The sequence below is a fragment of the Lolium perenne genome, chromosome 4 (assembly GCF_019359855.2).
Source record: "Lolium perenne isolate Kyuss_39 chromosome 4, Kyuss_2.0, whole genome shotgun sequence".
NCBI classification, from domain to species: Eukaryota; Viridiplantae; Streptophyta; class Magnoliopsida; order Poales; family Poaceae; genus Lolium; species Lolium perenne.
In genome coordinates this window covers 216,043,713-216,068,697 of record NC_067247.2, presented here as the reverse complement: position 1 = coordinate 216,068,697, position 24,985 = coordinate 216,043,713, and the positions used below count along the sequence as shown (strand labels likewise).

General features: G+C 46.4%; 1 protein-coding gene across 3 annotated transcripts; it reads right to left on the bottom strand.

Moving 5' to 3' along the window:
* Positions 1-1,488: 1,488 nt before the first annotated feature.
* Positions 1,489-24,150, bottom strand: LOC127295027 (O-fucosyltransferase 1). Of its 3 annotated transcripts, XM_051324923.2 has the most exons (9): positions 23,995-24,150; positions 23,784-23,919; positions 18,887-18,968; positions 18,713-18,789; positions 18,292-18,380; positions 4,892-5,015; positions 4,520-4,803; positions 3,878-4,007; positions 1,489-2,610 (listed from the first exon to the last, which is right to left on the bottom strand). In XM_051324923.2, exons 1-9 carry the CDS (start codon positions 24,000-24,002, stop codon positions 1,984-1,986), a joined length of 1,557 nt encoding a protein of 518 aa, XP_051180883.1. In that variant the 5' UTR covers positions 24,003-24,150; the 3' UTR covers positions 1,489-1,983. The 3 variants fall into 3 exon arrangements, with proteins under 3 accessions (XP_051180883.1, XP_051180885.1, XP_051180884.1); XM_051324925.2 differs by lacking the exons at positions 23,784-23,919; positions 23,995-24,150 and adding an exon at positions 19,382-19,424; XM_051324924.2 differs by lacking the exons at positions 18,887-18,968; positions 23,784-23,919; positions 23,995-24,150 and adding an exon at positions 5,667-5,787 and having other exon boundaries at positions 18,713-18,730.
* Positions 24,151-24,985: the final 835 nt, after the last annotated feature.

Genomic DNA, 24,985 nt, shown 5'->3' with positions numbered 1-24,985 from the left:
AAGTATATACATGTCAATGTCGTCCGCACTAACAGGTGTTCCTTGTCGATTGCAGCGGTACCCGAAGCACCGTCAGTACGTCGGCACCCCGATCACCAACTACGCTCAGATGAAGACGATCTTCACTCCCCGGTTCGTCTGCAAGGCGCAGCTGTTCTAGCCTAACTTCCTGGTGAGGTCTATCGACTTCATTGCAGACAATGAAGCCGAGTATGCCATCTACCGTAAGCTGCAGCCACCGGAGAGGAGGAGCTGGCTTAGGACCTGGCTCCGCAACCAGTTTCTGCCTAGTGCTTCTGCTTCCTTCTCATGATCCGCTGATTTTGGGAGGTGATCTTGTATCCCTCCATTAGCTAGGATTTGGTACAACCTGATCCCCGGTTTGTAATGATGAAATTCTTCGAGGTATATACTAACCCCTCGTGACGAACATGTGATGCATCACGAAGTAGTTGCTTCGTTCGTGATGTATCTCCCACTAAGTACTAGTTGTTGTGTATTACCAGCATCTTTTCTGATGAACTGAATCTCATATGTGCTGTTATTCAGTAATGGGTAACCTCACCACTCTTAAGTGAAGTGGTTACCACAACACTGAGCTATCTGCAACCAAACAAGTTGTGTGTTGCACGACCTGGGAAGAACGGGCTGGAAACTGGCAACCAAACGATGGGTTCTGGGTTCCTTCTCCGGTGCGCAAAAGGCCGCACAGGCTACAAAACGACCCGCCAAAAATGGCCCATAACCCGTTCAACACGCGCAATGCCTCCCATCTCGCTGGCGCAGACATGCTGGTTTTCGTCCCAGGCAACCAAACGCGCCCCTAGTAACCTCTAAATTTCCTACAGGTGTTGTGGTCCAATATCAGGGACGGACCGAACCGGACAACTTGCACAATGAGCTTGAAACACATACGGGGGTGCTTCTGCGTATTCGGTGTAGGGATGGCACCTGCATGGTATGGGTATGGGTAGAGCCATCCCATACCTGTACCCGTCACTTTCATTCTTACCCATCACCCGTACCCATACCCGTCAATGGGTACAAGTTTTTCCCATACCCGTCACCCGGTAGGGTAAATGGGTACCCGCGGGTAAAAATGCCCGCGCTTACAACACATCAAATTGATCTAAAAAATATTACAAGAGGTGAAGCACACATAAATAGGGGTTTAATCCTCACTAACCTACCAGCGCTTGTGAGACCGGAAAACGTGGGGTTCAGCCTAGCAACATGAAAAGGCATGATTAGGGGGAAATTGAATAGTTTAGAATATTACGACGGCCCACTTGTTAAATTTAGATTGGTACATGGGTATGCGGGTATGGGTTCTACGATCCCATACCTGTACCCACTCTACCCGATGGGTATGATATTTTTTCCGTTTACAAACACATGAGTAATATTTTGTCCCATACCCGTACTTCTATTGGGTTTTTACCAAACCCAATAGGTAGGCGGGTCATGGGTACCCATTGCCATCCCTAATTGGGTGGTGGTAAAGCCACAACAAAGCTGACTCCATTGGTTCGTTTCGGTGACCTATTTCAGCGAAAAGCCAGAAATAGATCAAATAAACAGGCATTTAGCTAGTAGTATATGCAAAACTGTGGAAAAAAAAGCATAGGCTGGTACAGTGAGTTACTACACATTCTGCTATAACATCCCGTAGATACATTTCCAGCCATTGCTACCCTCATCACGCACCACGTCCTACACTCAATGAACAGTTACTATTTGACAGAACGTGTATAGTTTCCTCTGCGAAAACATGATTGACAGATCTCTGTCTAATTCAGTCCTCTCGTAGTTGTGCTTTCAGTCTCTCACATCCTAATAGTTCTGGTTAAACTGAACCTCTCACTTGAGCATGTTATCATCTTGGGCCATCAATACCACAACAATCCTCAATTCATCCATTGAAAATGTAATAGCCTGGTAGGTGATACATGATCTCAGGCAATAAATAGCTTGGTTGCTCAGTTAAATCGTACTCTCCTCTGGTTGGCTGGTTGAGTCTGCCTGATTAGTGGCTTTCACTTCTCCAAAACCTTCTTCACTCAGAAATTGATTCTCCAGAACCTCGTATATATTGTCTGGTGGGCATTCATCCGCACGATTCACAGGATTCACCTGGCAAAAGCACTCTGGCCATGAGTTTGTATAGAAAGACTCTGGATGAATGCGCTTGTGGGGGCCACCAAAATGCGAGGTAAGCATGACCTGCTTCACTCGCTCTTCAAAACCAGCTGTCTGACCTTCCTCTCTGTCCATGAATAGAGGAGCAAGGGCCTTTCTGTTTGGTGTGACAGTGGTACGGAAACCATAATATAGGCGGTGACCCATGAGGTTGTTTGCAAAGTTGCTTGGACCATCATATGTAGGCACAAAAATATCTGATAGGAGACAGACCATGTAATCAACTGCAGAACCTGCCAGCCCTCGGGTATTTTCTTCCAGCTTTCCATGTCCAACTGAGCTATGGTTTTCTAGGCGTGGAAACATAACCTTGAAGGGCCTCATGAAGTGTTTCCCACCAAACAGCTCACCAGAAGCAAGGTAGATGTGAGTTGTATTATCAAATCCCATCGCACGAAGAATAAGACCTACCTGCACAACAACATGAACACTTGTTTGAACTATCTATGTAAAGCTTTTCTCGACAAAAAGTTTCTGCTATGAAATGTATATTTCAATGTCTTTCCCCAATTTTGACAGATTTAAAAAACATACACCATTTTCCTGCATATGTTTCAAATTTTCCTTCCTAGCATAATTAATCTTAGTCTATCAAAAATGGTTTATTCACATCAGGATGGTATATGACGTGCATATCCGTGCCACCAAACCAACAATTGTAAGAATTAATAAACAATGGTGCAGATAATAGATTATATGGATCTTGCTCTGAGAAGAAGTATAAACTGCCCACAATGCTTAAGGTAGTACAGAGAAAAACAATTGTTGTGAAGCAAGTTTTACAGAGTTAGAGTCAGTTATATATTAACATAATTCTTTTCTTTACTAACTGCCGTCCTTTTAAAAAAAATCACTGGAGCAATCATATATTGAAGTCAATCCGAAAGGTCCTCTAACCATAGGCATTGCAACATCAATTATCAAAAACCGTCTGCTTTACAGCCTCAGATGGCTTTACAAGTGGTTTCGGCATGTTCCGTCATCATGTAATCAAACAAATCACTTCACGTTGGCTGGACAGGCAAGCTTTGTGTTGGAACCACACTAACATCTCACTTCAACAGTGTCAAATTTATCGATCTATTCTATATCTTTACTTATTTGCTTGATGATGTGGCGAATAAATGGCATCAACAGTTCAACACCAGTCACAGCTAACTTTAAAACCAGCAGGCAATTTTAACACCATTACAACTAACCTCAACAAATGGCATCAACGGTTCTGTACCTGTACAGTGGACAATTTCTGTAGTTCGAGTTTGCAATTCAGATTTTAGTTGAAAGGTCTGCTTTCGAGAGAGCTGAGATTGAAAGTGGACTTCAAGAAACATTAAAATTAAAAATAATTACTTATGAAGTAAATCTACAATTCATTGAGCTGGACCATAAAGTGGCACCCTGGCAGGCTTGGGTATGCACACAAACTTTAGTATTGGTGGCAGCTTCTGATATTACTAATCATGAAGTGTCGAAATCACTATAATACTCATAGTTTTAATCAGACTTCAGGTCCAGAACCATCATCATTATCATGCTATGCAGTATAAATAAAATGTTACAAAGCTTCAATTTGGTACTCCAACTTAAAAGTAACTAACTTCTAATTTCAGAACACAGTTGAATATTATAGTACCGCATCAGAAATATAAAGAACAAAATATCTACAAAAATTCTGTACCTCCTCTGGAGTTAAAGGGCACTTTCCAATGAGCCGTCTTTCCCTATAGACAAGTTCTTTTTCTGCAAAATTTTCCTTGCGGTACTTGATCAGCATTTTCTGTTCTTGAGGTGTAAATATATCAATGCACCTGCAGTTTTCATACCAAAAATAAGCTATGAACAACAACGCGAAATGAAGATATGCAACAACCAACAACCATTGCATTTATCTTCATGCATAGAAGCAATGTAGCACTGCTTACTACTGAAGTACTGATAGAAAACATAGCTGGTCAGCTGTCGAACTGCAATGAACCAAATAATATAACTGTACTCCAAAATTCTAGAATAAGAGAGCAGATGACCATAATGCATAATGATCAGCGACACATGTTTATTTTGGCTAATAACATCACTTCACAAAAATTGATGACGAATTAACAATCAATAAAATAAATGTTATGATATCTAAGGGGATGCTGTTGTGAGGGCTTTTCGGGTACACTGAACTGGAACTGAAACAAAGGATGCCTGGATGCACTTCTCCATCCATAGATGCATAGCAAGCATATATGATGCTCACAATGAATATCACTACAAGAATTCTAAACGTGCATCGCTGACGCATGCAATCATGCGATGTAGTTATTCAATGCCCTACCCAGCAAAAGCAAGCATATCCATCTCAAACCGAAGATGAATTGACATGAAATGGCCTTCTGAGCGGAGCTTATTCACTATCTCACTGCTTGTTTTCATGATGTTAGGCTTGAATCGTAATGCATGGTAATTCACCCTGCATCGCAATCTCTGGATCTCTGGATCATTTATATCTTCTGCCATGCGGTGTGAAAATGGAGTCAAATAGATAGCCCCATAATTCTTCATTTTCTCCAAAGCAACTGTTTTATACCAAGTTACCGGTGCATCTCGAGGTGGCCGGATCTGATTCCAACAGAAATTGTTTCATGAGCATAGTCTCTCTGGAATAATTTGTTTTGGTACAACTAAAACTAGTGAGCTTTTCATTCACCTGGTGGGCTTTCAGCTTCTTCGATTTTCCGTTTGTAGAGATTTCTGGAAAGCTCGTAATAATACGGACATCGTATTTTAATGTCTTGATGAAGTGGGGAACATCATAAATACCTACAAAACCACTGGTTGCATATAAATGGAGAACATAAGTAAACATCAACCAGGTACCACCACGCAAAGATCCCTCACTACAAACCAAAAAGGCTGACAAAAAGGCAGTTTTGAATATATAGAAAATCATTACTGAAATTAAATGTAACGCACGGAACCTCATTATGATTTAGTATTGAACAAAACAAATTAGAAGGAATGCAGTGCACTACTTAAAATCATTTGTGATGCCTTGTTATCTTAGTTGATGATGTGGGACAGTAGAGAAAAGAAAATAATTATTTAGTTAAAATCCATCATTGCTTCTACACACTTCTACTATATTCTAGATAACTTGGTCCTTTAGTCATATGCTGTAGTGGTTTCTATAATGTTCTGGTTATGAGTTGTAACTAGGCTATTTGTATTTGCTTACCCTTCTAGCTATGAGCAGAGCTGAGTAGTGAAGGCTCGTGAAGCCTATAAAGAAAGGTCCTTACCTCTAGCTATGTAAATAGACTATGTACCCACTACCTATCAATAAAGAGAAATCAGTGTTCTTATCTTAGACCTTGGAATAGATCTAGTGTGTTAAAGAGTTTTGGACTGAACTATTTGGCAGTTCCCGCCCCTATCCCCCTAAAGCGATATCTAGCGCAGAACGTTGAAGTGGTTCCTTCAACCTTTGTGATGTCCATATCGTAGAAGCAAAGTGGAGTTGTTCCTCCACAACCTTGTGCTGCTTCGGTGGTATCAAAGTCTTGCTGATCCATTCCAGTTCTTGGCGTCCTCTTTGAGAGCAAGCTGCAGCAAGCAATTGGGGAATTGAGAAACAGAAAGGATGCTGCAGAACAACAAATCCAAGCGCTAGGTGAAGATCTTAACCAGAGGATCGATCAGGTGGTTCAGATGACAAGGATGTTCCTCCTGCTGACAGTGAGGAAAATTCATGTCATGGACCAGACGATGTGGGTCACTCAAGTTCAGTTAACCAAGTCCATTTCATGCCACAGTGATGAAGCACCGTTGATCTACTGATGGACGGCTCAAAAGCCACCAACGGGAACTCTGAACTTTACAGCTGTAATCTTATCGTCCCAACTGCATCTTGTCCTGTAGCTCAGCTCAAGCTATTTTAGTCCCTTCTCTCCTCCAGGGTCGATCATTGATGTATTAGGGTTAATTCCCCACAGCCGCCACTGTTCGTGGTTGGCCAAGAAGGCACAGAGGTCGGAAGAGGCGGCGCACCGGAGCCGCGCCGGAGGGTCGTGCTGATGGCATGGCCGTAGACTCCCTTAGCTGGACCGCGCCCCGCACATCCCGCGCCGACGGCGTCGACGTTGATCCTGGTTGGGGCTCCGACGGCCACAACGCGGCGGCGCCACCGATTCTGGAAAGGGCAGTGGACCCCTGGCCGGACAGCTACAGGGCCCGCCATCCTCGTCGCCACGCCAAAAAGAGAAGGGCCAAGGCTGGCCGCTGTGCACAACCTGCCAAAGTCTGGAGGGCCAAAGCTGTTGCAGCTGCACAAGCGACACCGGGCCAGCCTGCTGCGCAGACCACGAACGACCCAATCGCGTCGCAGCTATGTGCTGGCCAGGAAAGCAGTGGGGACCCCAACGAAGCCATGGCCAAGGAGCGTGAGGCTGGGGATCAGCACGCGTCCCCGACCGGGTCGCTTTTGCAAAGTGAAGTCCCTGATTCAGCATTGGAGGCTAGCGGCTCGGCACCCGACACTGATCCTCTGTCGGGGCAAAGCAGTGCTTCACCTCTGGCTGCTAGTGGAGGCAGTTTGGACGCTTGCTGTGACCGGTCAGCGCCGCACGACGGTGACACCGGAAGCCATGCAAAACCGCCTTCTCCCGCCACCTCGCCAGCCAAGACTCCGGAAGCTTCCCCCAAGATGGATGCTGGACCAGCCCACAAAGCCCACGAGGCCTCCAACACGACCTCAGAGGCCAGGAGACCCAGGATGAGGCAAACCAGGCCCAGGAGACCCAGGATGAGGCAAACCAGGCCCAGCTGACCATGGACTTGGCCTGCGCCAGCGCCGTGCCAAACACGCCAAGCCCCGCCGCGCCTGCTGCTGCAGACCCCACGCCGACGCCACCTGCTCCGGCCAGCCGCTTCGCCTCGCCGCCGATCACGCTCAGGAGAAGGCCGCGGCCTGCACAGCCGCCTACCACGTGGACGCTCGGCGACTTCCTAACGGCTGCCACCAAGGAGCTAGGCTCTGCCCTGCCTACCCCGGGGAGAAGAACGCGCCGCCACCCACCCAATTTTGCGCCACGACGTGGACGCTCGGCTTCCTCCGCAAAAACGGTCAATGCGCCACCCACTGCTGAGCGACGTGCCCACATACAGATCCTGCGCACGCTCGGCATCATCGACACGGATCAGGCCATCACGGCGGAAGCCATGAAAGCCTACGACGACGTCTTCGCAGCACCAATCCCACTCGTCGTCCTCACTGCGATCGCAGCTCTGGTGGACCGCCAGCTACCCGCCCATCTACTGACCCCGAATGGCAGCGCGACGCCGGATGGCCCGCCGGTCATTGTTTAGGCTACGCGCCCGTTTTGTGCTTCGTCGATCCTGTTTCTATGGATTACGGACTCAAAATTGTTATTTGGAATGTACGTGGGCTCAACGCGCGTGCGCGCCGCATCGCCATCCGCTCGCTGTTGGCCACCACGGACGCCTCGATTATCTGCCTCCAGGAAACAAAGATGGAATTGCTCTACTCGTCCATTGTCCTTGAAACACTTGGCTCGGAGTTCGACGATTTCACTTACCTACCGGCGGTCGATACTCGCGGCGGCATCTTGCTTGCATGGAGGAGCCGGATGGTGACCGTCACCGACCCAGAGTTCACCGCGAACACGATCACCGCCAAGGTCCGCACCCAGCCGAGCGCCGGCCCATGGTGGATCACGGTGGTGTACGGCCCGCAGGAGGACGCCGAGAAAATCGCCTTCCTGCAAGAGCTACGCGACATCCATAGGGATTGCGAGGGTCCGTGGATGATCTGCGGTGACTTCAACCTGATCTATCAGGACGAGGATAAGAACAACAATAACTTAGACCGGAGGATGATGGGGCAGTTTCGACGCGTCATCAACGACCTCGCACTCAAAGAGGTGTATCTCAACGGGCGTCGCTACACTTGGTCCAACGCGCAGTCACCGCCCACCCTCGTCCGCTTGGATCGCGTCTTGTGCACGGTGGACTGGGAAGAGCAGCATTGTCACTGTCATCTTCGCTGCATCGCCTCCGTCGTCTCGGACCATAGTCCCTTGTTGCTTGACTGTTCACCCCTGCCTCCTGCGCACCGGCGTTTTCACTTCGAGGATTTCTGGATTCGCATGCCCGGGTTCCAGGAGACGGTGGCGTCGGCCTGGCAATCCATTCACCAAGCCGACCCCTTCCTGCGCCTGCTCCTAAAGATGCAGGCCACGGCGTGAAGACTGACAAGTTGGAGCGCGCTCTCCGTGGGCAACGTGCGGCACAAACTTGCCCTCTCGCGCGTGCTTTTGCTGAGTTTTGACAAGGCACAAGAGGGGAGGGTGTTATCTGCCCAGGAGGAATGGCTGCGCAAGGACATCAAGCGGAAGTACCTGGGCCTTGCATCGCTCGAACGGACCATGGCTAGGCAGCGAGCTCGCATCGCCTCGCTCAAGGACGGCGACGCCAACACTTCGTTCTTTCATCGACAATGCTCCTACCGCAAGCAAAAGAACACGATCCACAGCCTATCGGCTGACGGACGCACGCTCACGGACCCTGCAGAGATCGCGGAAGCCGCCTTCCTCCATTACGAGGGGCTGCTGGGCACGGAGGAGCCGCGCGACTGCACGCTCAACTTCGACGACCTCATCACGCGCCACGAGGACCTGCTGGACCTTGATGCACCGTTCAGCGAGGAGGAGATATGGCAGGCAGTACGGCGCATGCCAGCAAGGAAGGCGCCAGGCCCGGACGGCTTCACTGCCGAATTCCTGCGCGCATGCTGGCCTCTGGTTAAGCACGATGTCGTTGACATGTTCCAACAGCTATACGAGCTACGAGGCCGTGGTTTCTCCAAGCTGAACCAAGCTTCACTGCCGAATTCCTGCGCGCATGCTGGCCTCTGGTTAAGCACGATGTCGTTGACATGTTCCAACAGCTATACGAGCTACGAGGCCGTCGTTGACATGTTCCTCACCCTGCTGCCAAAACATGCCGGCGCGTCCACCTTGCGCGACTTCAGGCCGATAAGCCTGATCCACCTCATGGCCAAGCTGTTTGCCAAGGTGTTGTCCCTGCGTCTCGCGCTGAAGCTTGATGGCATTGTCAGCCCGGTCCAGAATGCATTCATCGGCGGCCGAAGCCTCCACGACAACTTCGTCCTTGTACGGCAATCGGCTAGGCTCCTACACTAGCTGGGCGCGCCGCGCATCCTCCTCAAACTCGACCTGGCACGGGCGTTCGACTCCATCGCCTGGCCGTTCCTCTTTGAGGCTCTACGCCAGTATGGCTTCGGCAATCGCTTCCTCGAGTGGCTTGCCATCCTGCTGTCCTCCGCGAGTACGCGGGTGCTCATCAATGGTGCGCCCGGCCCAGCTATTTGGCACAGAAGAGGGCTGAGGCAGGGCGACCCCCTTTCACCGCAGCTCTTCGTCCTCGCAGTTGATACCTTGGGGAAGCTATTCAAGCGCGCCGTCGAGCTTCGCGTCCTGGGGCAGCTACACCCGCGGAAAGAGATGCCCACGATCTCGCTATATGCTGACGACGTGATCCTCTTTTGCCACCCCACACCCGAGGAGGTTGTGGCTGTCAAGGAAACGCTGAACCTGTTCGGCCGCGCCTCCGGCCTCCGCGTCAATTACACCAAGAGCACCGCGACTCTGATTCGTTGCGTTCCCGAGGATGTCCAGGCAGCCGTTCAGCAGCTGAGTTGCCCGATCGTCGAGCTGCCAATCACTTACCTTGGCATACCCCTAACTGTGAGGAAACCCACAGCTGCGCAATTGCAGCCCGTGGTCGACAGGGTCGCGGCGAAGCTCCCCACCTGGAAGGCAGGGCTCATGGACAAGGCTGGCCGCCTGGCTATGGTCAAATCTGTTCTAGGCGCCATCCCGATCCACCAACTGCTGGTGATAGCCCCTGACAAAAAAACCATCAAGCTGATCGTCAAAATCCAGCGTGTCTTCCTCTGGGCTGGGCGTGCCGATGCCAAGGGTGGCCATTGTCACGTGAATTGGCAGCGGGTGGCGAGGCCGATCTCCCTTGGGGGCCTGGGCGTGCGCGACCTGGAGCGCACGGGCCTCTCCCTGCGCTTGCGTTGGCTATGGCTCAGTCGCACCGATCCTCGCCGCGCCTGGCATGATCTGGACCTACAGTTCACCGCAGATGAGCGCGCCTTGTTCTTCGCATCCACCACGATGCAGATCGGGGACGGACGCAAGGCCTTGTTCTGGGAGGACAGGTGGCTCAATGGACGGTCCATCGGCGAGATCGCGCCGCTGTTGCATGCTTGCATACCCAAGCGGAGAAGGAAGCTGAGGACGGTGGCGGATGGTCTGCAGGACCACGCCTGGGCACGAGACATCCATGGCACGCTCGGGCTCCATGAGATTGGGCAGTACCTTATGCTCTGGCAAGCCATTGATGGCACACAGCTCCACGACGCCCCAGACCAGCTGCTCTGGAAGTGGACGGCGAGCGGCAACTACTCTGCCAGCTCCGCTTACCTCGCCACGTTCCAGGGTTCCACCCTCTGCCCGGTGTGGAAGCACATTTGGAAAGCTTGGGCGCCACCACGGGTCAAGTTTTTCAACTGGTTAGCATCCCAGAATCGGTGCTGGACTGCCGACCAGCTGGCGCGCCGTGGCCTACAACACCACCCCCGCTGCCTACTATGCGATCAGGAACCCGAGACTATGCAGCACCTACTCATCCACTGCCCCTTTGCCAAGCAAGTTTGGCTCGAGGCTCTGGCTTGGTTGCGTTTGTCGTGCCGCACGCCACGGGACACTGATGACTCCATCTTCACTTGGCTGGTGGAAGCGAAGCAAACAACGCCCAAACCCCTCTGCAAAGGGCTAGGATCAGCAGCGCTGCTCCTGCCATGGATGATTTGGAAGCACCGTAACGAGTGTGTTTTTGAAGGAGCACGGCCGTCTGTGCGCGACCTGATGTCCAAATTCAAGGAAGAAGCTGCCCTCTGGGCTAAAGCAGGTGCTATGGGACTTAGGGTAGCGCTGCCGGCGACCTGGGATGTACACTGAGTAGCCGAGTGTGTTCTTTGTATGCTGCCTCCTAGGAGGACTGTAAACATTCTACCTTTTCAATGAAATGAGACGCAAAGGTCCTTTGTGTTTTCTCGAAAAAAAAAGAAGGGACAGTTGTAATCGACTATTTCCTCATAATTAAGACCCAAAATTCGTGCCGGATCCTGTGTGTGTTTTGAGTGTTCTTCCCCTTTTCCAGTGAGTGAGAGGTTCAGGCATAACAGTGGTATCAGAGCCAACAATCCTCGGCGGCGAATCGGATCAAGAGCGAAGAGAAGTTGGGATCTCCCATCAAATCCTTCTCGGTTGCTCTTTTTCCCGGCGGCAGTGTAGCGCTCTTCTTCAAAGGAGCGGACGGCGGCGGCTTGGCGGCGGAGGCACTGTCCGGCTGCAGATCGGGGTACCGGAGTGGTTGCTGAAGGTCCTTGCTTTCAGTCGCAGAATCCCACCTCCCTCCCAGATCCGTGCGGCATCCTGCAGCGGGCGACGCAGGCGTAGCGAAGGCGGCGGAAGGGTCAACTTCAAGGCCAAGCATGGCAGAGAAATCCGAAGCGGGGACACAAGATACCGGCATGCTTCAGCTCGAGTCACTGCAGCTCGACATCATCAAACAGATCGACATCATCAAACTTCGACACCACAGAGAAGGACCGGCGAGAGTTCACTGAATTCTCCACCAGGTGAAAGCAAATTTCGAAAGCATACAGAAGAACTTCACTTCAATTCAGGCCAATTTCGACCGACTGTTCCAATCAGTAAAAGTGCGTGAGGACGAAATCCATCAGACAGGTAGCTCCCACCCACAAACTCCACCCAATGCCAACATACTATCTGCAACCTCTGTTTGTATACCACCACCACCACAAGCAATCAAGCATACGAGGATGCACGCCCACATACAGCTCCTGCTGGCACTTGCACTCTGAGAAATCTCCAAGGCAAAGAAATTAATTTGGATGGCACTCCGAGAACACCATACAGACACCCGAATGCCATAAATCCTGGTGCTGTCATCGTTGCCTCCCAGAAGCAACCACACCTTGGCCAGCAACATGGTCAGCAGCAACAGGCCAACATGGGTCAGCAACATCACACCAACCATACCCAACAGCAACAAAACCCTGCTGGTCAGCAACACCAAAGGGTTTTCAGAGAAACAGAAATATATTCCCTGTATTGGACAATAGGAGAGGTGTACCGGCTGTCAAACCAGCTAAGATGAATATTCCCGAATTTGATGGCAAAGATGCAGATTCTTGGATCCAAACAATTGAGCTCTACTTTGATTCAGCAAGAACTCCACTTGAACAACGAACTGAAGTGGCTGTTACTTACCTCAAAGGGGATGCAATACAATGGTGGAGGGGCACTGGTTATAGTGCTACAAATACTGCTTGGCACAGATTCTGCTTGTACATAGCAGATAGATTTGCAGAAAGCTCTATTTGTGATAATGTGAGGGCATTCCATTCGCTGACTCAAACATCTACTGTGGCAGCATACATTCAAAAATTCGAGTCAGCTATGAATCTCATGAGAAGAGACAGCCCAGGTCTACCAGATGACCTACTATATAAATAGTTTCATCTCAGGGTTATCTGACTATATACAAGCACACTTGCAGTGTCACAAACCTGAAAACATGCAACAGGCAATGTGGATGGCAAAGAGAATACAACAAGCAAATCCACAAAGGAAGCAATATTCTCAGCAGAGTTTCTTCCCTCGAAGGCAAGTAAATTTTGAAGTGAACACAACACCAGCTACAGCTATTGAACTAGCAAAGAGCAAAAACCAATTCTACAAATGCAAAGAACCCTGGTTTCCTGGCCACAAGAAAATTTGCAAAATGGCCCAAAAGGCACAAGTCCAAGCATTGCAAACCGCTGATGCAGAAATTGTGTACATCAGAGACTTCTGACAGTGAAGAAGATTCTGACACTGAACAAAATCAGCAGCCAGAACTACAACTGTCTATGCATGCATTATTTGGCCTGAAAACAAGGAAATATACATTTACCTCGTCAATACTAATTGGGCAACATAGAGCAACAGCTCTTGTCGATACTGGAAGCACAACAACATTTATGACTCCTGCATTTGCTACCAACAACGCAGCTTGCCCTTTATTTCCTTCCCCAAAATTGAAAGTAACAGTAGCTAATGGTGCTACCTTATGGACAGAATTCAGTTGCCATCAGTGCAAGTACAACATCCAAGGGACACCATTTACCTCTAATTTCAGAATACTACAGCTTAAAGGCTATGACATCATACTGGGAGCTGATTGGATCTATCAGCACAGCCCAGTCACTCTCGATTACAAGAGAATGCTACTCAAAGCAACTACAAATGAAGAAGAAACTGTAACCTTTCATGATGAAAGTCTACCTGGCACGTCGGCAATAACAGAGAGTTACCATCTCAACAAACTACTTGCCGAGTCTGTCTGTGGAGCAGTTCTATTCATCAAGCCAGTGCTGCCCACTGTTTGCTGAACCAACAAAACTGCCACCAAGGAGATCTTCTGACCATACTATTCCACTTATACCAGGTTCCAAAGTTGTCAATCAACGACCTTATCGATTGCCACACCAACAAAAGAATGCCATGGAAGATATCATCAAAGATCTCATTCAAAAAGGGATCATCAGAGATAGCTCCAGCCCATATTCTTCCCCTGTTATCCTTGTCGAGAAGAAAGACAACACTTGGAGAAAAGTAGTTGACTTCAGAAAGCTTAACTTGCAAACTATCAAAAAACAAGTACCCTATTACAATAATAGAGGACTTGCTTGATGAATTTACATGGAGCACAATTCTTCTCGAAAATCGATCTGCGTAGTGGTTACCACCAAATAAGAATTGATGAGCAGGACATCACAAAACAGCTTTCACAACACACCAAGGCCATTATGAGTATGTTGTAATGCCCTTCGGCCTAACTAATGCCCCCGCTACGTTTCAGCAGCTCATGAACTCTATCCTGGCACCAATTCTAAGAAAGTTTGCATTAGTGTTCTGTGATGACATCCTCATCTACAGCACTAATTACTGATCATATCTCTCACCTCAAGCAAGCTGAGGATGTGTGCCTATAGGGCTGGAGTTTTGAGTACACCATGTCACCAACAGCAAGTTCTCTCTGACCTATTCTTGTCAGCGTAGAGCTTCATTCTGTCTTGAGCTTTCAACAGGTTCTCCTTGATCTGTCTGGCAATGTCTTGAACAGATGCATTTGGAATTAATTCAGATGTGTGGTCATCTGTGGGTAGCAGTAACTCCGCAAGTAATGGAGGTGGTCTGCCGTATAATGCCTGAAATGGAGTCATTTTGAGTGATGTATGGAAGGTAGTATTGTACCACCACTCAGCTAAAGGCAACCAGTGATGCCACTTCTTTGGTTGCTGGAAAGCCATGTTTTGAAGGTAGTTCTCCAAGCATTGGTTTACTCTTTCTGTTTGGCCGTCGGTTTGTGGGTGATAGGATGTACTGAAGTGCAATTTGACACCAAGTGACTTGAAAAGGTCTTGCCACAGAGTACTAATAAAGATTTTGCATCGATCTGTGACAATGACTGTTGGTAGACCATGCAGTTTGAATATGTTTGCAGTGAAGGCTTGAGCTACTGTCTTGACAGTAATTGGGTGTTTCAAGGATATGAAGTGTGCATATTTGGTAAACCTATCAACCACTACCAGGATGATATCTCTGTTTTCCGATATTGGTAGCCCCTCTATGAAGTCCATGCTTATGTGAGTCCGAGCAAAATCTGGCACTGGAAGAGGTTGGAGTAATCCCGGATACTTGCAATGCTCAGGGTTGTTAATTTGGCAGACCGGGCATTGCTTGATGTACTCAATAATTTGTTGTTTCATGCCAGTCCAATGAAATAGAAGTTTGGCTCTTTGATACGTGGCCTTTCCCCAGAGTGTCCACCTAGCTCCTTATTGTAAAGCGAGCTTATGATTTTCTCCCTTAAGTCAGTGGTGCTGCCAATGATAAGTTTTCCTTTATATCTGAGCAGACCCTTGGAGAATGTTGTGTTTGGAGTGCCAGCTGGTGCAACGGTCAGTGTGCAATGAGCTCCTTGCATTTGTCATCTTCAGTGTAAGACTTTGTAACATCTGTGATCGAAATAGGAATCGCTGCACTTGTAAACATGGACACTAACTTACGCTTGATTCTGGACAAGGCATCAGCAACCTTGTTTTCTTTTCCTTTCTTATATTCCACAGTGTAATTATAGCCCAGCAACTTGATAAGCAGTTTATGTTGTATGCCATCTGTTAGTTTCTGCTCTTGTATGTATTTTAGACTTTGTTGATCAGTCTTTATGATGAGGGAAGTGCTGAGAAGTAATGCTTCCACCTCTTGAGTGCTTCTAAGATTGCCATGGCTTCCTTGTCATAGGTAGAGAGGCTAGCTGACTTTGGCCCTATGGCCTCTGCTCAAGAATGAAATGGATCTGCCTTGCTGCATTAGAACGGCCCCAATCCCATAATCAAATGCATCTGCCTCTAAGGTGAAAGGGGAAGTGAAATCTGGTAGAGTACAGGAGATGCAGTCATCTTCTCCTTGAGTAATTGGAATGCAGCTATTTGGAATTCAGACCACTGGAAACTGTCCTTTTTAAGTGCCTCAAACAGTGGTTTGCAGATAATACTATAGTTTTTGATAAATCTGCGATAATATCCAGTAAGGCCCAAGAAGCTTCTTAGATCTGTGACATTTTCAGGCTGTGGCCAGTTCACAATTGCTGCTATCTTTTTAGGATCTGTAGCAGCTCCTTCTTTGCTTATAACATGACCCAAGTATTCTACTTGTGGTTGTGCAAATGTGCACTTTTCCATCTTGGCAGAGAGATGATTCTTCTGTAGGATATCAAACACTTGCACAGATGTCTGAAACTTCATTCAAAATATTATGGCCCTTTTCAAGTTCTCCAGAAGATAGGCAACACCTCATACAAGCTTCTTCTGCCCGAAGGATGTAAGCTGCATCACACATTCCATGTTAGTCAGCTCAAACGACATTTGGGACCTAAAGCTGTACCCAGCCCTCATTTACCACTCATCAACCAGGATGGCACAATTCTGATCGCTCCTGAAGCTGTTCTCGAAAGAAAGCTAATTCCCCGAGCTCAAGGTGACATTTCTATTCCTGTGGTGCAATGGCTAGTAAAATGGGAGAATATGTCGGTAGATCAAGCAACCTGGGAAGACGCCAGCTTTATCCAGAATGCCACAGTGATGAAGCAATCACCGTTGATCTACTGATGGACGGCTCAAAAGCAACCAACGGGCAACTCAGAACTTTACAGCTGTAATCTTATCGTCCCAACTGCATCTTGTCATGTAGCTCAGCTCAAGCTATTTTAGTCCCTTCTCTCCTCCAGGGTCGATCATTGATGTATTAGGATTAATTCCCCATAGCCGCAACTGTTCATGGTTGGCCAAGAAGGCACAGTTGTAATCGACTATTTCCTCATAATTAAGACCCAAAATTCGTGCCAAATCATGTGTGTGTTTTGAGTGTTCTTCCCCTTTTCCAGTGAGTGTGAGGTTCAGGCATAACAATTCATCAAAGGAGGAAGAAGATGCTCGTCCAACATACCTCAAGAAGGCCAACTTATGTTGAAGCTTCTAAAGGTGAAGAATATGATGAAGACCTTAAAGAACCGGATTTCTATGCATATCTGAGAGTACACAACACTACATATGCGAGAGAAACATACAAGGTGAAAGCTGAGATCCCTATTTTTAATGGAAATGTTGATATTGAAGGTGTCTTGATTAGTTGTATGAGGTGAAGACTTTCTTTGAGGTCATGAGCATTCCAAAAGACCATAAAGATCCTTTGGTCGCATACAAGTTGAAAGGAGGAGCTGGTGCATGGCATCGCCTTCAAAAGACCGCAGACTGTCGATAGGGCATTGTCTGCCCAAGCACAAGTCATGTGACCGGTTGGGCGAAGGGGCGACGGCGAGAGGACAATGCTCAGGTGAAGATGCCCCCCACAGGCAGCTTCTCGTTCGCACGGAGAGAGAGGGCCACGAGGTTCTCCACCATCCGGGTCAGCATCACCGCCCGGCCTGGGATTTGGGGAAGGGAACTACGGGCGTCGATTGATTGAATTTCATCGTTGCTCTCTCCCTGTTTCTTTTCTTATGGACGAGGGCCTTGTACGCAAGAAAGGGGATAAGGCTCAATCGGCCAAGAAAATAGAAATTTTGCCATCCAAACACATATTAGAATTTGTTGCTACCCTCAGATTCCATCTACGTAATACATGTGTATCCATACAAAAGTTCTTGAATTGCAGCCCCATTTCAATGCATTGGTTGATTTGGTATCACAACTCAATTCAATACCCCGGGCTGAATACCTACTTCCAAACAATGCATACGAGAAATAGATGGTGAATGGCAATGTATGCAAATTAGTGATCGACAGTTACATCTGGGAGAATCTTATCTCTCAAAATATGGTGAATCATTTAAAGCTTGAGACCCATGATCACCTGAATCACTACACTATTTGATGGACCGATGGTTTTTTATAAACCCTATATAAAAGTCCTAAACTGAAGTTTAACTTCTCATCAATGATAATGTTTTGAATACAAACTGCATATATCCTTCCCGATTTCCAAACCTATTATGACATTGCATACATAATATAGGCAAATATTCAGAACTCTGGAACTGTTCTACTCTACAATATTCTGTCTACTCAGTGCTAAATATCTGCTATTATCTTGCTTCAAATTCTTCTAGGAAGTAAACAAATATGGTTCGCTAGATGGAACATGGGCCGAATATGCTCATGTAAATATCACAAATCAAGCACAAGATGATGAAACTATATAATCAATTAATACCAACTGTAGAATATCAAAGCAATGGAAATATGATTAAGCCAATAGATGAGTAAAAGTAATTTTCTATGTTAACAAACTTCTGAAGTACTTTGCATGAAAATCAAATCCTATTGGCAAAACATAAATGAGAAATAATTTTGGAAAAAAGTGATACCTCTCATCATGCCAGAAAGAGTTTGTATCTAATTCTGGCAGCACTAGTGTAGCATTCATTATTCGTGCAGCAACAACAGCATTGCAAATCTACAAAAACAAGACAATAGCAACCTTAATTTTGTTAACATCAAAGATATAACCGTAACAACCCATGTGATTTAATCATTTAATGCTAGTGGCTGGTGCTAAGGGGTTTTTGTCCCATAATTTGGCTCCAAGAATGGGGTTCGACCCCTAGTGCGTCAAACCCATTTTCTCATCTTTGTCTTTTTTTTTTAAATTTCTGTTAGAACTTAGAATAACTCTTGTTTTTATTATGAAGGTAATAGAGAATGGGGAACCCGGTTTGAAAAATAATAACTCCCATGATCAAACATGCGTGTTTAGAACTAAAAAGACAGTTTATTCATTAATCATACCGCGGTACGTTGTTGGTTCAAGCCGCCATTGCATCGGACACGCAAGTACCCATTAGTCTCAAACTCAGTTGGTGGGGCTGCAAGTACATAAATTACACTTCAAGTGTATCCACTTTACCATCATTTGCTAAGAATTTGACCATTGATTTCCAGAGGTCACAGAAACAAACATACGAGGCCAATATGATCGTGGGGCAGAAGAAGCTCTCCAACCCTTTGATTCCGCAGTTCTCCACAACTTATTTACATCAACATCCTTGAGCAATAGAATTGACGTCAGTATAATAAATCATTTCAGTATGAACTCAAATACACATTGCATAAAACTAGCATACATGCATTTGGAATCAGCTTACCAGCCAAATTAACTAAAATGAACGACGCACTCAAGAAGGAATATTTATTGCTACTAAACATTATTATCTTTAAATAGTATTATTATCATTGGAAAATAATATTCTATAATGCAATCTCGCCTAGTTCACCACTGGGAAAACATCCTTGTTACCTCATCAAATTATGTCTTAAGCATTTCTGTAAAGAAGGTAGTGATGCTTTCTAAACAAATTGAGCACGTGTATTGTAACCAATTGTACCATCCCAAAACTAAGCACCAACCAAATAGATGACCAAATAATGATAGTTCTGGTAAGCAAATTAACCCCTCACCCAGTCCCTCCCTTGGCAACAAGGATAGTCACATACTACAACTTTCCAGCGGCTTGGAATTTTCGACACCAAGCTGCGGAGAAATGCTATCACTTGGACTTTCCTCCTAAAAAAATATATTTATAGGGTTAATTGGATCTATGCCACTCTAATTTCCACCACTTGGAGATATGCCATTACAAAAACAAGACTTGGAGATATACCACTCCAACTTTTGGATACCTCTATCAATGCCATTTTCATCAATACCAAGATATTGTCTAAGTACGGACGGAAATGCCTTTATACAAAATGTTTATTTTAACTCACGGTCAATTCCCCCGATCTACTTCCTTTACTCAACGCACACCTTAATTCCCCTCGACCAGCGCTTAAGGCGATGAACCCTAAAGCTTGGAGGCGGCCGGCAGCTGGAGAGGCAAGCAACGCCGGTGGCTGGAGGAGGCGAACGAAGGTGGTGGCTGCGGGGAGGTGATCCCCGGAGGTGCTGGCTTAGGGCGATGGAGGTGGAGCCACGCCCCCGATAGAGCCGTGGAGGGTAGTGCCGCTCGGTCGAAGCTGCTGTGTAGGGCTGCTGTGGCTTGAGGTGCGCTCAATGCAGATAGAGGAAAGCGTTGCAGCTTGACCTGTGCGCCATTTCTGCAGGATGAAGCCGATCCCTGAGTGCTTGTACGAGCTAGTCCCCACCATCTCTCCCAGTCTGTCCGTGAATGTACAGATAGCACGTTCTTTAATTTCGTTTTCTTCATGAATTTTTTAGTCTTGAACTGATGAATACACTTAGCTTAGACATATTAGTGTTTTTGATTTTCTGTAATTTTTTCAGATTTTTCTAGGAAGTTCAAACTTTTGGCAGAAATTTAACAAGTTACTGGACAGAACTTAAAACGTCGGTTTAGAGGTCCAAATCTTCCCAGAAATTGCTCATACTTGCACAATAGATTAATATTAGTGTTTGTGATTTTCTGTAATGTTTTCGAATTTTTCTGACAAGTTCAAATTTCGGCCAAATATTTATTTTTTTTGAATTTTTGGGCGCCCAGAAAAGCCAAATATGCTGCCAAAAGTTGAAAACAGGGGTATTATAGTACATACTGAAATACTTTTGAACTGTTATTCCATTTAAGTGTACAAAATGGCATAGATACAAGTATGAGAAAGTTGGAGTGGCATATCTCCTAGTCTTGTTTTTGTAATGCATATCTCCAAGTGGTGGAAATTGGAGTGGCATAGATCCAATTAACCCATTTAAATTTAAATACTAGCATCCTATTTCCTCGCTGCTAAGCAATGCAAAAAGGACGTAACGTGCTCAAATATACCCTGTTAAAAAGCACAAAGGGAGAAAATTCCTCTGCATCATCTTTACTATTATATGTGAGTCCGTACGTCGTCAAAAAAGTTTGATGTCAAAGATTGGAGACATCTTCACCATCCAATCTTAGTAAACGTTTCCGGTTGCCATCCAGCCATTCGTCATATACTTACCAAAAAAAAACGACAACAGGCAGAAACGGGATCGCCATATTAATGGGACTGCCATAGTCACGGGATTTTCCATAGTTAATTGATCACGGGATCAAGCAATCAGCAAATAGATCACGGGATCAGCATAGTCAATAGTGATGAGACAATCAATGGACGAATATATGGAAAGCAACCAGACAACGACCATCAGTGATTGATGTGATCCCATCAACAGTTGTCTAGAACATATGGAAACCAATTAGGACGATATGATCGGAAGGACGGTACATGGAAAGCAATCAGAACAAGATCACATGCACATATTGGCCACAATTCAAATGAAAACACCAGAGTCATTCTGATTGATCTTTAACGGATTAGGCTAGCTTGGTCGCCGTGGTTATCCTGCACAACTTCGTCAACAAACTTGCCCAACACCGCCATAATCACCAGAATTCAGATAAATATGGAAAGCAATAACGGTTAGCGATCGGTGATGGTTGGTGGTGCGTCGCTCCCTTCTCAAACTCGTATTATCTGGCAAATTTATCTCACCAACTCCCTCGCTACTTTCATTGGTTTCTTGCCTCACCCCTTATCCCCGCCAGGCTGCCACCATCGCACCCTCTCCGGCCATCCGTCGGCTGCCACCGCTCTTGCCAGATCAGCTCCCTCTCCTGTCACATTCACATGACACCGAGTCCGAGTCCGACTCCGACGTCTTTGCCGAGCTCACCGCGTGGAACTCTCGCCTCTCATCTCAAGCTCCAATAAAAAGCACTTGTGCTGCCCTAGGTCCAAGGAAGCGATCTTACTCCTCCTGCAGGTCCGAGGAACATTCACGAGAAGAGAGGCCCGTGTGCTGCCCTAGCGAATATGAGGTACCGATTATGGCGAACCAGAGGTCGTTGAAGAGGCCACGCCTTAGGTGGCGACTGCTACGACACAAAGATTACTCGCCTTGATGGTGGCGGCTCACAACGGCTCAAGTACGTCATCAGCTCCATGCGGCCTCCATGGTCTATTCAAGCACGCCAGGATGGCTAAGTATATACGTCAGCTTAATCTGTGCATGTTCTAAGTACTCCATATCTCTTTTCTTTTCGCGATCTTTGGATCTTCATATTCTGATCTGGATTATTTTTCCGGTGCTTCTATCTCTTCTATAAAGACTACTCTAGAAAGTACGATCCACCAGAAAGGAAAGAAAAAGAAATGGAGCAAAGGGAAACATTGCATATATGGTTTTGAAAATTTAAGAGATATAGATGCTGGTGTTGGGAAATATGATAAGTTGCCTTTACAGCTTCTATTTTTTCCTGGTTTCATGCGGTGATGCAACCGAGAATTTCAGAAATTAAATACATACAATCTGAATGTCATCAAAATTGGTGCAGATGGTACATTCGCAATACTTGGATCCATCTCTGTTGCCTCAAGTTCTAAGGCAACTAAATTGAATTTTGATGCCAGTAGTACATTTTCTTTGACCAAAGTAGGTGAAGAGATTTGAACAAAAAAAATCTATGATGTTTGTATTTTGAATTGAGAGAAATATTTTTCCAGATGCAATTGAACTTTATATACTAAAATAAAAATATAGAATATAGGTTTAAAAATCACCTACATGTTTGGCTAGCTGGCCAGTCAAGTCTAATCAGTGAAAAGAATGCAGATGCTAAGGAGGAGGGATTTTTTTTCTCGGCCAATAATTTAGAGATATAACCGGTAACCGGTTTTCTCGGTATGCACCGGTGTAAGAGAACACCAACCGGTATTTACCGCATTTTTTTAATTTACTCAAATTTGTAGAATTTTAAGGGCGATATTTGGATCGGTATTTTCGATGACCGGTAATACCGATGCCCACTGGTATTTTTTCGAGAAAGAGAATAAAAATCTTGCTAAGGACAGGAAAACATTATTTTTCTAGCTGGCTCAAACATGACCTTGTGCATGCAACACAATTTCATTATGTGTCGCATGCTCTAATGGTGTCACAATAATCCTTGTTCCTGGCCGCTGCCTCCAAGAAAACCGCGCCTTGGCCTCCACTATAGATCGGTTCCCCCTCCTCCAGTAGGCCTTGCCGCCGTCGTGATGGGTAGGGAACCTGATCTATGCTTGGAGTTTTTTTATAAAGTAGGGTTTTCAACAGATTAGGTAGGGTTTGATAGCTGTCTTCTTGTTGGCCTTTGCCACATTGGAGATGTCATCGTCTACAATAAGTATTCTTCAGTCCTTCATTCGGCGACAAGATCTCATTTGTGGCGACAATGGTGGCATTGGAGGATTACAATTATCTAGGTATGGATCTTCAGATCTTTCGTCGCTAGAACAATGTTGGATCTTTTCTCATCGTTGCCGCAAGGAGGATTATCCTCGCGATATTTGTCTCGGTTGCTACGTCTTCGACAATGGTGATTCGTACTCTCGGCTCTCCAGCGACGTCGACCAGGTTGTTCAGTTAATTTTCCTTAGCATACTGGTGTTGGTACTCTTGCCGATGTTGATTGATTACTTCAATGATTGCACGCGTGCATGTAGCCTTGGCATTGCGGCTCAAGTTAAACAATGAGAAAACCTTCGTTGATATTTTAAGATCTATGGTTCGGTATCTATTTTTGGCTGCCTTCAGAGAACTATAAGATTGTGTTATGGAAGGAAGGAGAATTTGAAGATCTCAATGATTTTCGTATCTCTACCATGTACTATTTGTTACTATAAATATATGTGGTATTGATTGTCAAAAAAAGAATTATCATGTGTGTTATGCTTACATGTACGGCAAAAAATAATTTTAGAAAACCTTAGCAACGTACGGGCATTCAACTAGTCTACCTAATACACCACTTGCATTCCCAAGCGTACTCCTAACGGAAGGAAATTACAGTACCAACTATAAAGGGGTTAAGAGGTTTGCAAGAGAGCGTACATGGGCCTTGTAGGAGCCAACGGTGAGGCCGGCGGAGGAGGACCAGAGCCAGATAGTGCAAGCGACGAGCGCCGCCAAGGCGACACAAAGCCGAACAGGCGCGCGGCGGCGGCGGAGCGACGCCTCTCCAGGACTCCTGCCGGGAAGATGACCCAAAAATCGGCAAAACTTGTGAAAGAAAAGGGGGATTTGACGAGAAAGCGGTGCTCACCTGCGCATTGGGATCGCGGGGTTAGGTTTCGGAGGCGGATGGGGAACTGAGCACGACAGGCGCTCAGATCTGGGACTGGGAGTCACTGATGGTCAGAGAAACTCCAACAGATATGCGGCGCGTTTGATTGTTTGGGCCGAATATACGTGCATAGATAAGAGGACGCCACTTTTGGCGGGTTGTTTGGTAGCTGTGCGGCATTTTGCGCGCTGGAAAAGGAACCCAGGCTCGATCGTTTGGTTGCCCGTTTTCAGCTAATCTTGCACGTAGAAAAATAGGAATCAGTTGTTTGGTTGCTTAAATCACCGTTTCATATCTTTACCACAATTCAAATAAGGTGCCATGTCATGGCATATTACATACGATCATAGACCATTTAGAAGAACACGATCCTCACGGTCACCACGATGAGGAAGGCGATGTAATCTTTGACCCAACTGGGACGTACCTCCGGTGGTGCTCCTTGTGGAGCATGTACTTCCTTCGGCGGCAGCTGTGCTAATGGCACTGCATCATTGATGGCGTGATCTTCCAGGAGCTTCCCTTCCAGAAAGGTGAGGTACTTTTGATGTGCCTCCTCCAATGTTGCATATCTTCGGTAGATGTTGTTGGGGTAGCCATTGACCTGATCTTGACAGACTCTCCATGAGCTGTAGATTCCTCAAACCCGCCCGCGAAACACCACATACCACTAGCATGGCATAAGAAGAAGTTAGCGATCACAACCATTAAGCAATTCAAAAATGAGCAATGTAACAACGCAAGTGTTGACAGCAAATAATAATCTAACAGGGGCATGCATGATCATTCCAAAAGTCGATCAGAAGTCCATCCTAAACTACCATGGTGTCGTCCTACCACCACAACAAAAGTGGGTGTCTCATCCTAACACCGCAAAGTTCTCATCACATGAGGGGTTAGTATATACCACCTCATCATACTCACAAAAAGGGGGCCATCAAATGTTTTTCATCCTAGCTACTGCCAGAAT

Excerpts from the sequence above, each read along its gene's own strand:
- LOC127295027 (XM_051324923.2), bottom strand. Across the intron at positions 18,969-23,783 it reads TTGGCTCCTACAAGGCCCAT|GATGTTGATGTAAATAAGTT; the intron begins GTACGCTCTCTT and ends CTATTGCTCAAG. Across the intron at positions 4,008-4,519 it reads GATATGCTTGCTTTTGCTGG|GTGCATTGATATATTTACAC; the intron begins GTAGGGCATTGA and ends TGAAAACTGCAG.